This window comes from Trematomus bernacchii, unplaced genomic scaffold (genome assembly GCF_902827165.1).
Source record: "Trematomus bernacchii unplaced genomic scaffold, fTreBer1.1, whole genome shotgun sequence".
Classification (NCBI taxonomy): domain Eukaryota; kingdom Metazoa; phylum Chordata; class Actinopteri; order Perciformes; family Nototheniidae; genus Trematomus; species Trematomus bernacchii.
Window position 1 is genome coordinate 4640709 of NW_022987828.1, and position 16870 is coordinate 4657578.

At 37.9% G+C, this 16870-nt stretch overlaps 1 protein-coding gene across 6 annotated transcripts in view; it reads right to left on the bottom strand.

Annotated features, from left to right (window-relative positions):
• Positions 1–16870, bottom strand: part of LOC117499778 (neurexin-1a) — a 228207-nt gene that overhangs the window by 26594 nt on the left and 184743 nt on the right. For 4 of the 6 annotated variants that reach the window (XM_034152400.1, XM_034152401.1, XM_034152403.1 and 1 more), the window contains 3 exons: positions 14329–14500; positions 8358–8447; positions 6650–6969 (listed from right to left, as the gene is read on the bottom strand). In XM_034152400.1, the coding sequence (XP_034008291.1) occupies positions 6650–6969; positions 8358–8447; positions 14329–14500 (582 nt within the window). The remainder of the gene's footprint in view (positions 1–6649; positions 6970–8357; positions 8448–14328; positions 14501–16870) is intronic. The other 2 variants (XM_034152405.1, XM_034152404.1) reach the window with 1 other exon arrangement.

Consider the following 16870-nt stretch of genomic DNA (forward strand, 5'->3'; position numbering starts at 1 on the left):
CAAGATAAGTCCCCAGTCTGAGATGCGTGCAGGATTAGTATTAAATCTAGGTTGTGCAGACTTATTGGAGCCTTAGCTTGTAAAACAATAATCCCTTCCACTATCAAGACAATCAGAACATTGCCTAAAGGTAATTCTAGATACAATGAGAGACATAGTGCATGGATCATTGTAAAAGAAGAGAAGCTGCAGAGTGAGCAGTTATTGGATACTCAGTTGCCGAAGATTTTTCACCACAAGATTACTCTGACACTAAGTTTATTATAGTGTTTGTAAGAAGGGGAGAGGGAGGCGGCGAGGTACCGAACACTGCACTGGAGGTGTAGCAGTGCAGCATGTCAAATCTTCGATTATCCCTGTGAATAATAGAGAGGCAGGTTCCTGCCCCTCGACTCAGGGACCAAGACAAACAGGAACACTACAAGCCAGTTCAGCCGGAACTGAACCATGTGCTGTGAGTGCAAATGAAATGGTCCACACAATGTGTTTTGAATGTTCCTCACTTCCACTGAATGGCCATTACTCCCACCTCACCTAGGGTTAATATAGAATAGTCGAGCCAATTGGCTATTTGGTGGCAATGGTGTGACATAGTGGCCATTCATTCTCCCAGAGGACGAGCTATAATCTGCATTTCTTGAATTTCCACCAGTAACAAGCTATAAAACAGAAATGGCCCTGTTCAAAAAGGTAATGAACAAAATATGGCAAGCATGAAATGTGGGAAGGGGTCAAATATTACTGTTACTATTGAAAAATACAATATTGGCCTGAATACAAGTACATGCTTATAATATATTCGAACATTTGATTTTCCAGTCGATATTCAAGGTCACTAGAGCAGAAATCCTAATGACCTTGGACTCAGGGAATTAGCTTGACATCTTATGTATAGATTGACGCTAAAGTTACCAACAGCCATGGTTACCACTTACCACACAATGTAACCTGATATTTTTGATCCCCTAACATTTCCTCTACAATCAGCACCATGAATTTGAGACTTTTGGTTTTCATTGAAATACTACTACAAATATTGGACAGATTGTTCTGACATTTTCTACATACTGTATGGTCAAGGTTCCTTGAGTACAATTGTCCAAGATTTTGCCAGCACTTATCAGTTTAAGTTATAAATGCATCCAATGTGTTTGTTTTGTGAACAAATATCTACCTGTAGATGATATTACCATTAAACAAGTTGTATCTTTTGTCAAGTCATATAGTTACTGATTATATTAAAACAATTAACTAACAATGAATGTTGAATGTGAATATTAAAACAGTAGATAATAGCTAAAAACCCTGAAGAAAAAATCAATTGATGCTAGATTTATTATCAACATAGAATTAAAATGTTGAGGTATTCATACTGATAATACCCTAAGTGCAGCCACATATTACTTTTTCCTCCCGGAGTTTTCTTTCCTCGTGTCTCCATACTATTCGAGCCAGTACAAACTTACTTTAGAGGATGTTCCTGCAGACAGCGCTGGTGGTGGATGTCAGACTCTCACTATGACCGCTTGTGGGATTTATATACTGTATATGTTCTGGCCCGGGTTGATAATACAGAGCAATGCAGGTAAAAATCCATCACTGTCAAGAGCCCTCAATGGCTCTTCCAGATAGCAGGCTTTCATCGTCTTCCTGGCTGGGAAGGTAACAGCTACATTTGGCTCTCTCTCTCTTATCCTTGAGTGGTTTTGATTAAGCATCATCTGGTGTTAAATATTATTTTTCTGCAGTTCGACACTCCTTCATTTTGACCACCGGCCCTTCAAAAAGCAACATGTTGGTGTATTGGTATGGCTGCCATGCTTTCAGTATTTAATGCATATATTACAATGATATATCTAAAGAGTTTCTACAACATCACACACATTAAATCATATTTGTTTTGGTTGAGGACCATAGAGACAGATTCACAACAGCAAGGTTATTGGCAGCCAACAATGCAATTTAACATAGTAAATGTTATTAAAGTATTGCAATTAAGCTACTTGCATTTCACTTCAGAATATTCTGCTATTTTAAACATAAATCTATATTTCACTCAATCTATTTACTACATTTTGACAGCTTTACCTAGAAGTTAAATTCAAGATTAGAATATTAAAAAGTATTACTGCATATTTCAAATCAGTCTCCAATTAGCAGAGGGGAAATTGACTAGGGTGAAGCACACATTTTCCCTAGCTATAAATAAAACAAAGCTGAGGTATGAATAGTCGTTAACAAATCAGTGGACAACAGAAGAGAGTAGCATGTCTAAGCATGTCTACAGTAGCTAGTCCATTGTTTGTGGATGCATACACAAGTGCATTATGGTTTAATTGGATGTGACCAGGCACCGCTACAGGGAGCATACACTTCATTAAGACATGACAGTCAGGCCTGTACTGCAAGCCTCCTCCCCCGCGAAGGCCAGGAAGCACACAGCAGAGAAACTACTACAGAGAATATTTAAAATTAAAAAGTCAAGTGTGGAATATCTTATCAAATAAAAGGTACATCCAAAGCTATCATTTACAATATCTTTATTTTAGTGGGTTGTACAGTAAGTCCTCGATTCAAATCTTAAACAAAAGGGGTTATTCTAATGACTATTCTGAACAATTAACAATCCTAACTCACCAGGTATTATCGCAAGGTGCAAATTATTCCTGATTGTGCAGTGCACTCTAAAATATTATTTTCCTTTGTTAATATAGCATAAGTGGACGCCCAGTAGATGGAGAAGAAAGACATTAAGCTAATGTTACCTATGAGCTGAGGCCTACAGTATTCAATAACATTATAACCCCAGTGGAGCGTTGAGATAACTTTTTGATAGTGCACCTGAGAAGTTAAAGTCCCTCTAGACTCTTCAACATCGTTAAACTAACGATGATTAGACCTGACTTTACCCTCTGAGTGGGCTAGGGAAGTGCAAAAAGACATACCATAAATCTACAGCGTCAGAGTCACTGAAAGATTTAATTGCGCTGGCATTTAGACCAATTGTGCACGGCAAGATAGCAGTGTTGGCTGCACACTTTATTGAAAGCATGCATCAAGAGTAATCAGATATCAGAGAGTCTAGGGATATGTGGACTCATAAGAAAATTGATTACTACGATTAATGTAACAAACTATGTGTAGTATTCTCGAGTACTATGGTCCTCTTCCTCCTGACAATATAAGACAGTAAAAGAAAAAAAACAACATTCTCCAAGTTTGTTTTCCTGTGTTTAATTATCCCTAGGGTCTCTGTAAAATATATGCAAACATATCACATTCAAATGCATGTTCTTGTAAAACCCTGTCAAAGCATAACATATTTATGATAACTCATTCTGCACTCAGGGGTGTATGCATACATTTATCCGTCTACATTTCTTGTGGGCAAATAGCTTACCCTGCCCTTGATATAAAACTACATTCAAACATTAGCTTGTGGCCATAAGTTAGCAGAACAATATTATGGGTAAGGTGCTAAGATGTCAGATGGCAAAGACATTTTCAAAAGAGCTCTGATCTAGCATTGCTGTGTAGATGGAGAACAACAATCCTCTACTGCTCGGTTGTTTGCAGAGCTTTCTATTGCTCTTTTTGCACAAAAGCCATTTATTCAAATAGCCCTATCGACATAATCTGTTCATTTTCCCTCATTATTAAGCTCTGCTTTGGTCTCCTTTATATCCTGCAAGAAACGTGTGTTGCTTCAGTTTGTAAATGCTCAGCTTTGTTCACCCTGTCATTAACTGTTGTTTGGCAGGCTACTATGAGCAAAAACGAGTGATGAGTGCTTTAAAAATTGATATTAAAAGCAATAGGCAAGTACAAAAAGTGAATGTGACTGGATTTAAGTGTGTTGAGTGAACTGTACTTTGACCATCTACATTTTGTGGGGCGCTAGTCTTACCAAGCTCCAACAGTCAGAGCTTGATACCACCGCCGTTCCATCTCCCCTTGGGCCAGCCATACTAAAAATGTACGTGTCCCAGTAATGTAAGGCTCTCAGGATATAAAAGCATTCACTGAATTGCAGTTGCCATCAGAGTGGAGGCGGAACAGCTGGACAATGATTAAAATGCTGACTATTCAGGGGAAAGGACAGTAAATGCACCCTCTCTTTTTAGAGGCCAGACACGATGTCTTTCTAAGTGTAGTGTCCTGAGACAGAAATGTCCAACAGCAAGGGCTCTCCATGGGAAGGCTGTCGGGTTGAGTCAAACTGAATGCATTGACATCTCCCGATGCACACATTTTTGCATGCCTCATTCATCTCTCCGCCTACATCACACCGCAACTCTATAATCCAATGACCTTTCTTTCTGTATGAATGCATTAGATAACTAAACCTACACAGTTAGCCTTGACTATTCTCATTTTTTACAATCCCTTACAAGCCACTTTAAAGGTGAGCTCGCAACTTCACTCGACAGAACACTTCGGAATGCATTTTTTATAGACAAAGAAAAATCACAGTATAACTATTTAACTTCCAAGAAGCCTTACTGATACACCACATACTTTTAAAAGAATAGGCAAACGTAGATTCCAAAATAAATCTTAAGATTTGAACTGTTAAAGTGTTTACATCAAAATCAAAAGATGAAGACATGACTGCCTTAAGGTAAACTGTTATTGATTAAACTCCTCAAGCACAAATGGTTAACATAAGGGCATTATGTCACATTTCCAAACCCCAAATCATATCCAAAAAGAAAAACTGTTGTGTGTATATTAATAAATATCTCTCTATTAAAATACATTACTAAATTGTCATGGTCATTTATATCACTTTATTTCTCCTCAGATGAAAATGCCTGAAAAAGGCGGGCATCCATCCGATCAAGCTTGTTCCTTTCTGCCAATATCTAGGTGGCAATTTAAAACACCACATGGCGCTGGGATGTAATTATAGTCTATTGTGTGATATTTCGCTTGCATTACATGGTCCTGCAACGGTTCAGGAACCATGCTGAGTCTGACAGAAACCCGTTCCACTGGATCAATATTTATGATTGTATTATTCGTCAGCATCAGCAGACACAAACGGTTCTAATGGTCAATATTAGAGGGTGTTAGGGGACGGCCAGTAATGTGGGGTCTTTACTGCTGTTAAGTTGGGAAATAGGTGTGCCTTATCTACATTTTGGTTTAAAGAAGAACACTTCTAAACAAACTAATCACAACAGAAATGTATTTTTAGATTATTCCTTTTAGACAATCCTTTAAAAATGGCCATAATGGACAAAACTATTTTATTTGTTTGAATATAACTATGTATGCTTTTCCTTTAACTGAGTTAAGAATATTTACATTTCTTTCACACATACTAACCGTGTATGTGCTTTCTTTCATGATTTCAATTCCATACGACTTATTTCAGAGCTTCACGTAATGTACAATGCCCCTTATTTAAACAAATAAGCCCTGTGTAACTCAGTTTTGAATGTTACCACAGAGCAGCTTTGTCTCTATAACAATAAAATAACCTTGAGTACTCTTTTTTATTTGTGTGTACAGGCTGAAAATATCTTGTGGGCCATGCAGGTTCTATTTTAGTTTTGTACCAAGAACACACGAAGCAATATCCTACTTTACTACTACTGTTGTTTTGAAAAATACTGAAACTATTTTTCTTTGTGACCTAAATGATTCAATACCATTGTCTGTTCAGTGCGCACAAATCCCTAGGTTCTAATGAAGTCAGCATGTATCAGAATCAGAATCAGGTATTCTGATTCTGATTCTGATGTTTGTTGCAAGCCAATTCCCAATGCAACGACACAAGTAAATAGAACAAGTCTTCAATGAATATTCTCGTAACCACCAACACTTAGCGGTCACACTGAGTTTAGGAAATGGGTTTTTATATGCACAAAAATATTTCTAAAAGGCATAATAATTAATTTGATTTGTGTGTTTATAATGTCTTTGGTTCTTGGAAAGGAATACCTAGGAACGGTCCGATCGCCATTTCATTCGATAGGACACACGTTTTTTGTTGCATTGGTTAGTCACACATTGTGACATCTGAGAAGTAATATGCCCCTGTAGATGCTGCACCGCTCTTGCAGCACAGATAAAGATGATGGAGGAGCCTATGATGGTTATCACCACACACACACACACACACACACACACACACACACACACACACACACACACACACACACACACACACACACACACACACACACACACACACACACACACACACACACACACACACACACACACACACACACACACACACACACACACACACACACACACACACACACACACACACACACACACACACACACACACACACACACACACACACACACACACACACACACACACACACACACACACACACACACCCACAACACACACACACACACACACACACACACACACACACACACAGCCTGTGGTCCAACTCCCAATGGTGGAACGATGCACTTATTTCCCTTCAGCTTTTAGGTCACAGTATTGAAGGAGAAGAAAGGCTTGACACATTTGAGTAAGGAATACGCTCCACTATACAGGTACATACAAATGAAATCTATCATATTACTCATGATGCTTTTTTGTCAAAATGGTTTAAGTTGAGACAATATTGACATGAGTGAAAGTCTTTTAGAAATCATTGTTTAATTGATCTTACCTGCTGAGGCTCTCGTGGTGTTGTCTGTTTGACTCGCCTGCTGGAGGCCGTGGTGGTGGTGATCTCCATGATGGATGTGGACGTCTCTGAGCGATTGGCTGTGGTGCTCGACTGCGGTGTGATGGAGGAGGGCGAGTCCCCCACGAGCCGCGCAGTGCCCTGGATCTTAATGTTGGGATCCCCGTCGGCGGCCATGTTGAACACTTTCAAGCCGTTATAGTAGAGGCCAGAGAGCTGGCCCTGAAAGGATCCAGTCCGGTCCCGCTCCCAGCCTCCAATCTGTATAGTGGTTTGGCTGTTGAAGATTGTTAGCTGCCGCCCTGTGGGAAAACAATGTTACATATATACAAGCACGTTGGGACTCAGCCACTTTTACTGAACAGGAACGAAATAAAAGATAATGACGGATTATTTGCCCAGTGGCTAATGAGACCAATAAATTACGGGTTGTGGAGGCAAACCCTGGTAATTTATTGCAGTTATAATGATGAGATGCCTATAAAAAGAAAGAACAAACGTTAAATAAAAAAGAAAGGATAGAGAATCAATGTGGCTTTGCTAAAAGGGCAGTCCAATCTAAAATAACAAGAACATTTCTAACTAAAATGTTAATGAAAGGAAGTGATGTTATGAAAAAGCAATATATTAAACTACACCTGGAGATATAACATAATCTTGAAAGTCAGTTTGATTGCTGGAAAATTGCCTTGGAATTTAGACAAATATATGAAACATTTGTCCAGCAAAAGCAAAAAGCATATATTTCCTTATGCTTTGCTTATGCTATCCTGCATTTTCCTTCAAATGTTGGGATTTACAAACTTGTTAGAAAGCAAGCATGGGGGAGAAGAAACCTTTCTGAGATAGCTACAGGCTGTTAGAATTGGACTTTTCTTGAATGCAATTTCACAGGAAGCTGGACACGCTTCAGGAAATTTGAAGCTATGCATCCTTTTAGCAAAAGCAACCAAGGAAAATTAAACTTGAACAGATATGGTTGGCACATGGAAAACCCAAAAATATTTCATGACAGGATTTTCAGAATGTAAAACAGAAAACAAATAAACAAAAAAATGAAAGGGCTTATTTCACAATATAAGTTAATAATATGAATTAGTTATTGAACTATTAAAACAAAGCATGCACTCAGTTTGTTTTATATTACAGTTCATTGATCTAATGCCCTACACATATTTACAATGTCTGTTAAAGGGACTCAGATTTTAATGCCAATTCATTATTGCACTCTATTTATCATCGCTAGCAGTTTAATCAGAACAGATCAAAGTACAGCAAGTACTCTACTGTACTGTATAGGTTTCAAAGTGTTTCAAATAACACTAGCAACTAATAGATGACTAAACAATAACTTTTAAATGTATCATTTAGATTTTTACAGCAAAATGCTACAGTGATTTATAGACATTTTAACAATGCTGATATTACTTCAGTAAGTGGATTTAAATTCATATTTACAGTCCCTTTAACCTTAGTTGACAATAAAAACGTATTTATCTGAAAACTATGAAATAAATACATTATTATGAAAAGTATGAAACACTACAAAGTGAATTTAACTGTTCAAATCATTTATTTTTTTAAAGATTTTACTGAAAATTTATTTTTTAAGGTTTATTATTTACAGTATATTGCTACAACTTGGTTATGATCAAATTATTTTATTTGAAATTTTAATCAGTGATTTTACCTTTGTCGAGTAGCCATTCGTCAACTACTCGACCAAGTCGGTATGGGATTCGCTGTCTAGCAATCGCCAGGCGTTCGTTATCATTGTTGCCTTTAAAGTTTAAAGAGACATTTCAGTGGTTACAATCTGTAAGGTCAAAGGTTAAATGTTCATACTTAATGCTGGAGCTATACAACTGCACAAGGTTTATACATATTTTATATATTTAAAACGCTTTTGATATTTAAAAAAAAAACAATATTTACTAAACATTATTTGAACAAACTTCAGTCATTTTATTTTATTTTAACCAACAAATTATGCCTATATTAATCGAAATAAGTGAACTAACACGCAAATGTTTCATCTAAGTTAATAGAGCTATGTTAACCCAAATCACACATTTATTTTACCATTACAAACTCTTTACCCAAACAGTTCCATCCCATTTGTATTTCCCCTCTATATCTTTTTAAGTGGCTTTTAAACTAGTTATATACATTTTCAAAAAGAACATCATTTATTGTTGAATCAACCTTTTATGGTTTAAATGAAAATTTAACTTCAACATTTTACAAATTCCCACCCCATTTATAAATAGCCTAATTGGAAAGAAATTATAAGCTTATTGCAGTACAACAGTCAACACAGTATACATTCAGAGCATCTGTTCAGAGAAAAGTCAGAGGACAATGTCAAGTAGGTACAAACGCTGTAAAGATATTTAATAAAGAAGGCTTTGACAAAATCTACGAGGCCTAAAGAAGGACAAGTCATGAGTTTGACTATCACTAATGCCAAGTAATGACATTGGTGCCAACGAAAAGATGTTTTTTCAAATGTATTCAGAGAATGAGCAAAAAAAGTGCCATGAGACAAAATACAAAAAAAACTCAACTCCACGATTGGAGGGGCACTTCAGCATTAATGAGGGCAAACTCTGCATCACCCCTTTGTCAAGGCCAATAACCTCTCCAGAACAGAAGACTTTCAGCAAAGTGGCACTGTCTCCGAGTGCTTTCCCCCTGGTATTGTCTGCAGAGATTGAATTCAGTCAGCTCCATTCTTCCGGCAGATTGACAATGTTTGTCCCATCAACTATATTAATTCAGTTCTGGCAGATAAAAGATCCGGTAGCTAACAATGATTCATTGGAGAATAGCTTCGGAGGGGAAAGTCGCAGAGACATGAAGGAAAGGAGGTAACCTTGTAACAGATGCACAGTTGGACTGATGAAAGGTCTTAGAGGTAAGACGACGCAGAAAAAGACATTTTTTAATCGCATCAGCTTGAATTACTGTAGAGGCTCAGCTAACAGAAAGGGGTTTAAAGCTTGTCTATACAGCTCATGGAATTTGGCTGCAGTTGATTGTGCCCGTTTGTAGCACAAAGGCTTGTGAAGGAGATTAGGTGGAACATTTCTCCCTCAACATTGACAGATACATTCTGCATTACAACACAACCACACAGTAACACTGTGTATGTTTTTCGATGCGGATGGTTGAAGGTTTTTTAGTGATCCGTATTTCTGAGACAATGTTCATTATATCATTTGATGCCGCACATTCATTACACGTACTTAGTGCTTCTATTTTTCACATTTCTAAAATTGTGCGCCCCTTGTTAAGCAGGTCACTTCAAATGGGGTGTCTTCATGTTGCACAACGTACAAGCCAAACTCAGCCTTGACACCTTTACATGGATGTGATCCCCAACATACATTTGTCAAAAGTTTTTTCAAATTACATGAAAGTAAAATGGTGCTTAGCGATTGTGCTCATCTGCCTGATGTTGAACAGATGTTAAAGGACAAGGTCTATATTTAAATCCCACTAAAGATGGAAAACAACGATGTGCTAGTCCGCCATGACTTCTCAGACGGACTTCTGAGATGTAAATAACACGGACGGATTGCAATAATGTACAGCCGAAAGGCCATAATGATAAAAGTTTAAGTAAAATCTCACTCAAATATGAGAAAACAGGGCATTTCTTTGGAATTATTCTCAGATGCTGATTAATATAAGTTTAATGCTTAACTGATTATTTAAGGCAGAGGGACAGTGACTGTGGGATTGACTCAAACAAATCAAATAAAGTAGTGCCCCAGTAACAAGTTATTTGCATGGTATTTGTTAATGTAAAGAACAATGTAGAGTCTACATTGTAGACTTATTCATTATAAACAAAATTCTTCACAACAAAATTGAAAGCAATATAATTAATTAATTCACACACACACACACACACACACACACACACACACACACACACACACACACACACACACACACACACACACACACACACACACACACACACACACACACACACACACACACACACACACACACACACACACACACACACACACACACACACACACACACACACACACACACACACACACACACACACACACACACACACACACACACACACACACACACACACACACACACACACACACACACACACACCCACACACACACACACACACACACACACACACACACACAACCATTTTCCCCAAGGCAGTAGCACTTTATCCATTTGGCTCTGCACCCTGTGGCACACTAAGTCTATCCTTATACTGAGGTTAATTAAGTGTGGATATAATCAAGGTCTGATCGTGTATTGATCCCCAGTGTGGGACACCCGAGTGTTAAACAATGCTTTCCCCTGGGCTTGGATGCAGCAGCAGAGGCCATTCATCCCGCCTGCGAGCGGCGCCTGTGACTGCTGCTGAGTGGTGATTTGGTTTGGTATGGGACAGCCTGGCTTATCTCCTCCACCAGACAGCAGCGATTCAGCTGAGCCGTCCCAACTGACCCGCTTTGCCCTCACTCACTTGTTTTCTTTTTTGTTAATAAAGTGGTCAGATAAGGTGGGAGCTTTATCTCATTACAAGCCCTTGGACACCCGCCACATTAAATGAACAAATATGCAAATGCTTCCTCTGTTCATGGACCTGGGAGGATTGAAAAAAAGGAGGAACCTACTCAAATCTCGCTATTATTTTTATTATCCTGCTCCTTTTTTTTGTCTGCTCTAGCTGTGACAGCCAATGCACCATTTTGTAAGCATGCTCAGTGATGACAGACCACCTGCACAATAGGCTGAATAGGCTCATGGATAACACAGAGTAGAAACCAGAGCAGAAAAGGATGGAGCTTTCATGGATAAAGCTAACCGTGCTTCTCTTGTATCCAAAAAATCAGACTCCACAAGGTGGGAAAACTGAACGGAGGGTGAGATCGACAGAAGGGGCAGGGGGAGAAAGGGGGAGAAAGGGGTAAAAAAGGCAGAAAAGGAGGGAACTGAGTGCTGAGGGGAGTGGAGGGAGAGACAGAGAGCTCTGTAAGTGCACCACGCTCTGATAACAGTAAAAGAATAAGGCCAGGGACTTCTCCATTATCTTTATGTGCAGCGAGTGTTCATTGGGTGCTCCGATAGGATACTGCGCCTTACCCTGCGGGCCTAGCAGCGCCATTGTGATGGTATTACTTCCATGGCCAAGACTCGGGAGAACGGGATGATTTTTTTTGTTGCTGCCCAGCCTTTTGTGTGCAGCGTAGAATGAAAGCAGGGCACGAATGAAAGGAAAGAGAACCAAACTACAACAAATAAAGGGGCTAGTTCTGTGTCAGTGTGTGCGTTTTGCATTTTTAGATTCTGATAATTGTGCTAAAGACTTTTAATGACCCATAAGTATGCAGTACGAGACTTTTTAATGGGATTACGAGGGCAGCAATATAGGCCCTGGTGAAGCAATTATTTCCTTGCTTTGAGAATGATCGCTCCCTCCCATATAATCTCCTCCTCTCTGTCATTCTCACTCTCCAGTCATCATTTTTTTATCTCTGCTGTCTACTCTTATTATAATCACTGTTGTTCTGAGAGTGGCCTAAGAGTGGCTGAGGGCTGCTATTATGAGTGCGTTAGAGGCATACATGGATACCAATCAAACTACAGGCGAGCTGAGAGAGTAATGGCTTTGTGTGCTGGGGGTGAGAGGAGCAACTGCGGAGTAATTGTGATTGGATGTAATTAGTCTGCAACGAGCCTAATAAGGTAGCTGGACTTGGCATTGTCGCTGATGCATGATTGGTGTGTTTGAGATTGGTCCCTCCTCCCCTGCAGCCTTCATAACTCAGCACTTATCACAGGCAGAAATTAATCCAACATCATTATCTAGCTTTCTAAATTTCACGACACATTGACTAACAATTCCAAATAGATTTTTGATCCCTTTCAATAAGTTAACTCTCAATATTAAATGAACTGCGTTTTCATTTTTCTTTGCCAGGCATTAAATCGTCCCCATAAATTATTAACTTTGAAAGCTATTGTATTTAAGTGATCTTGAATGATAGTGTTTTACTAAGTGGTACATTTTATATTGAGCGGAGGCTATCCCCATTTTACTTCCCCCTGGAGAATACAATTATTTGTTTAAGGTGACACGCCATCCTTTTAAGTGTTGTACCTAATTATACTCACCCTACGTCCTCCCAATAATAACTTGTTTTCACCAATTTTGTCCAGTTTATGAGCAGCACATATGTATGTCTCATAGACATCTTGGGGACAGAGGGTGTTTGTTGTTTCAGATCGTAGCATCAAGCAATTTAAGCCTACTGTGCATTCTGCCATGTCCACAACATGTCAAAAGCCATTAGCTTCCTTTTCCACCTGAAGCGAGCGGCGAGGATTGAGTCCCAGTCATAAAACCCTCTTTCATTTGGATGAATGCACTGGTCATAGCTAAAAAGGTCACCAGACATTAAGCGAAAGGGGAAAGCCGGTTTAATTTTTCCTGCTGCCCAGTCATGTTATGCATGCTCACAATCTTACAAATGTTTTGGATTTGGGGCTGCAGGTCTTACTCACAGTGAGCAGTCACACTCCTTTAATACCCGTTCGGTTTTGTCAAAGCCTTTAAGCAGTTAAACAAGGTTAACGACACAAGCAGTAGCATTTTAATTACTTATGAGACCCATCATACTAACATCTTGACATTCTACAGGAACATACCAGTGTTGCTGAGTGTTTCTCCAATTCCAACAGTATACAACTTAATATTATATTATATATAGACAAATTAATCTCTGTACCAGTAACGGCACTAAAAATAAGTGCCAGTACAAGCATTCCAGTCATATAAAGTGGAAATTATTACATACATTATACTTCATCAATAACTCATTACACAGCCGAGTAATGAGATGATTCATCTTCTACTGCCACGTAAACAGTGTTTATGGAAAGTGCTACACTAATGAAAATTGTTATTAGTAGTAGCACTAATAAAAATGAAAATTGAAACAGCTTCATTCTTGTCTGTGAGTAATTGTGGTCTAAGCTGTGAAAACGATAAATATGTGTATTGGCATGGTTAAATGTAGCTGATAATCTAAGATCTCATTCTGAGAAAGCAACAGATTAATTCAGGTATTAATTTAGTTTGACGGTGTTATTACAGGTTTGTCTACCACATCGCTTTAATTCAATCAATCTTCTGTATTGGCAGATAAATAAATATTGGTCTGGCACACAATTACTCGCCACAGTAAAACTGGTAATTTGTCTGTAAATAGTCTATTGATTTGACCGTACTGTGAGCATACAGTACACTGTAGGTGGATTATTTATGTTTATGGGGAATTGAATGCAGACGTGTAGAACGAGTGGGTGGTTGTCCTTTTATACAGTTTATATTTTAGACTATGAGTGCTTAAGTGCAACCCATTTACATAGACCTCGGTTGTTTAAAAGCATGAATTAGTGTTAAGTGATAAACATCAGAGTTGAGTAAAAAACAGCAACAACTCAACAACACTGGTATTATCCGCAACAACTGCTGGAAACAGAATCATGAAAAGCAATTAAAGCACATGCCAAGTCAACATAAAGACTTCCTAACAGAGAAGGCTTCACTATTGGCCTGCTAGTCTCTGGTTGAGATGTAACTAAAAGGTGTGTGACTCACCTGTGGGGTAGCGCTCAATGACTGGCAGGTCATCCACCTGCAGAGTGGCATTACCCCCACTCCTCGTAAACTTCACTATATGGTACTTTCCGTCATTTACAAACTTTGACGTCTCCTCAATATTAATGTCGTCTGTTCCGACATTAAATACAACAGCAATGTTTCCTTTATCCTGAAATGAGAAGAACACAGAAAATAAAAGCTTTTAGTGACATTAAACATAGGACTGTACGGAAAGGTTTTCAGCTGAAAGGAAGTACGTCTAATGCGGAAAATGTTCTAATGTATGTTATTTAATGAGTGTGTCGTCAGTCAGTGTCCTATAGTAAGGACAATATTAATTTACTCTGCATCTTAAACTGTGTCAAAAAGTGTACATTTTCTTAAACACATATGTATATATTTTATATATTTGTATTCCTCTGGATGGTAAGAAACAGCATTTTGATATCCCTGTCTGTATCACGCACACAGAAGATTGACAATAAAGTTGACTTGGTTAACCCTTAGATGCATAAGTGGGTCTTTTTGGACCCGGTGAGGTGGTTTTCTTGAAGTATCTTTGTAATTACATTTTTTTATCATTTCATATTCCAGCTATTCCTCCAAAAACATGTTTTGGATATCATGCCATTCAAATTTTAAATTTACATTTTAAGAAATTGTAGTTTTTGTATTACTACCCCCAAGCTTCCATAAGTGGGTCTTTTTGGACCCGGTGAGGTGGTTTTCTTGAAGTATCTTTGTAATTACATTTTTTTATCATTTCATATTCCAGCTATTCCTCCAAAAACATGTTTTGGATATCATGCCATTCAAATTTTAAATTTACATTTTAAGAAATTGTAGTTTTTGTATTACTACCCCAAGCTTCCATAAGTGGGTCTTTTTGGACCCGGTGAGGTGGTTTTCTTGAAGTATCTTTGTAATTACATTTTTTTATCATTTCATATTCCAGCTATTCCTCAAAAAACATGTTTTGGATATCATGCCATTCACATTTTAAATTTAAATTTTAAGAAATTGTAGTTTTTGTATTACTACCCCAAGCTTCCATAAGTGGGTCAAAAATGACCCGCATGCATTTTCTATGGAATCCTATGGGAACCTTTGATTCTTATCACCTGTGGCTGTCAGGAATACATTCACTGTAGACCACACAGACTACATCACAAGTGACACCTCTCAGGAAGATTATTGTACACAGCAAGATCTTCTAATTTTTTTTTCTAAAATTATAAATTGTGAACAATTAAATATAAAATATTTCTAGTGTGAACCAAAATATAATATTAAACGTTATACAAGTGATTTTTCTTAACCAGAATGACAAAAATGGCATAAAAACACACATTATTCTAATACGGGTCCTTTTAGACCCACTTATGGAAGAGTGTAGGGTCCAGTCACTCGTGCATCTAAGGGTTAAAAAAGTTTAGCTGGATTATTTTGTGAACATGACTCATTTGTTCTATTTTGTGATGTAGTAGCTTTATGAACATTATAACACATTTTAAATATAATGGTTTGAATAATAACTTTTTTATTTGAATAGCATTGCACCAATCAATGGAGTTATATTATTCTTGAGATACTGTAGAGTTTTTTCTTATGTCATGGAGAGGGTTGAAAAAAATACTATTGAAAGCTTAAAATAAAGAATCAAAACAAGGTTCTGCACCCGAAACCCAGCACCAAAAGGATCATACAAACACCAGAATAAAGACACAACCATCCATAACACTAAACACTACGCTCTGCCCAACGCACTTTATTGTGTGTTTTGTTATAATTAGACAAACACGGTTAATAATCTTTTTTTTTTTTAAAGAAAAGCCTACACATTTTAGCCTTTGAAGGCTCAATAGAATAATGATTAAACACCAGAACAAGGAAATTGTACCCATGTCATTATAGCTTCTGCTGGTGTGGTTCTATGATGTCCGCCCTACGGTGAAATGTATAAGAGCATATGCTTTCATCGAGGATTTCTTCTTATCAAAAATTATTGTGCTGTGTATGTGCAATGAGATATGTTATTCCAAGTGCATACAAGACCTGCTGGGATGCCTAATAGGCAGATCAAAAAGAAGCCATACTGTGTTTTGTCCTTTATGTTTTCATTACATCAGTTCAATAAATTATATAGTTAGTGGTTAACAGTTTCCCCTTGAGGTTTAGTGCTCTACCTGTCCTGGCCTTCTGCGTGATGCTGCCATCTGGTTCTTTAAGAGTGAGGTCGTTTTTTTTCTTTATGCTTCAGCCATTAATCTCACACACACACACACACACACACACACACCATTTTCCTCAATTCAAAATAGCGTAAAAGCATACAGAGAGGATATCAGTGAATCTGAGCATTAGTAAATCATTAAACTGTAACAAATTAAAAGATACATACACAGAGAACATCAACTATAGGTATGAAAACATACAGATAATGACTTAAGGAAGTTAAAGAGAGCTTAGGCTCAGTCTCCACATGCTATGGGTATCTCTAATAAGCGTATTTTACAGTACATGATCAAAGTCCCAGAAT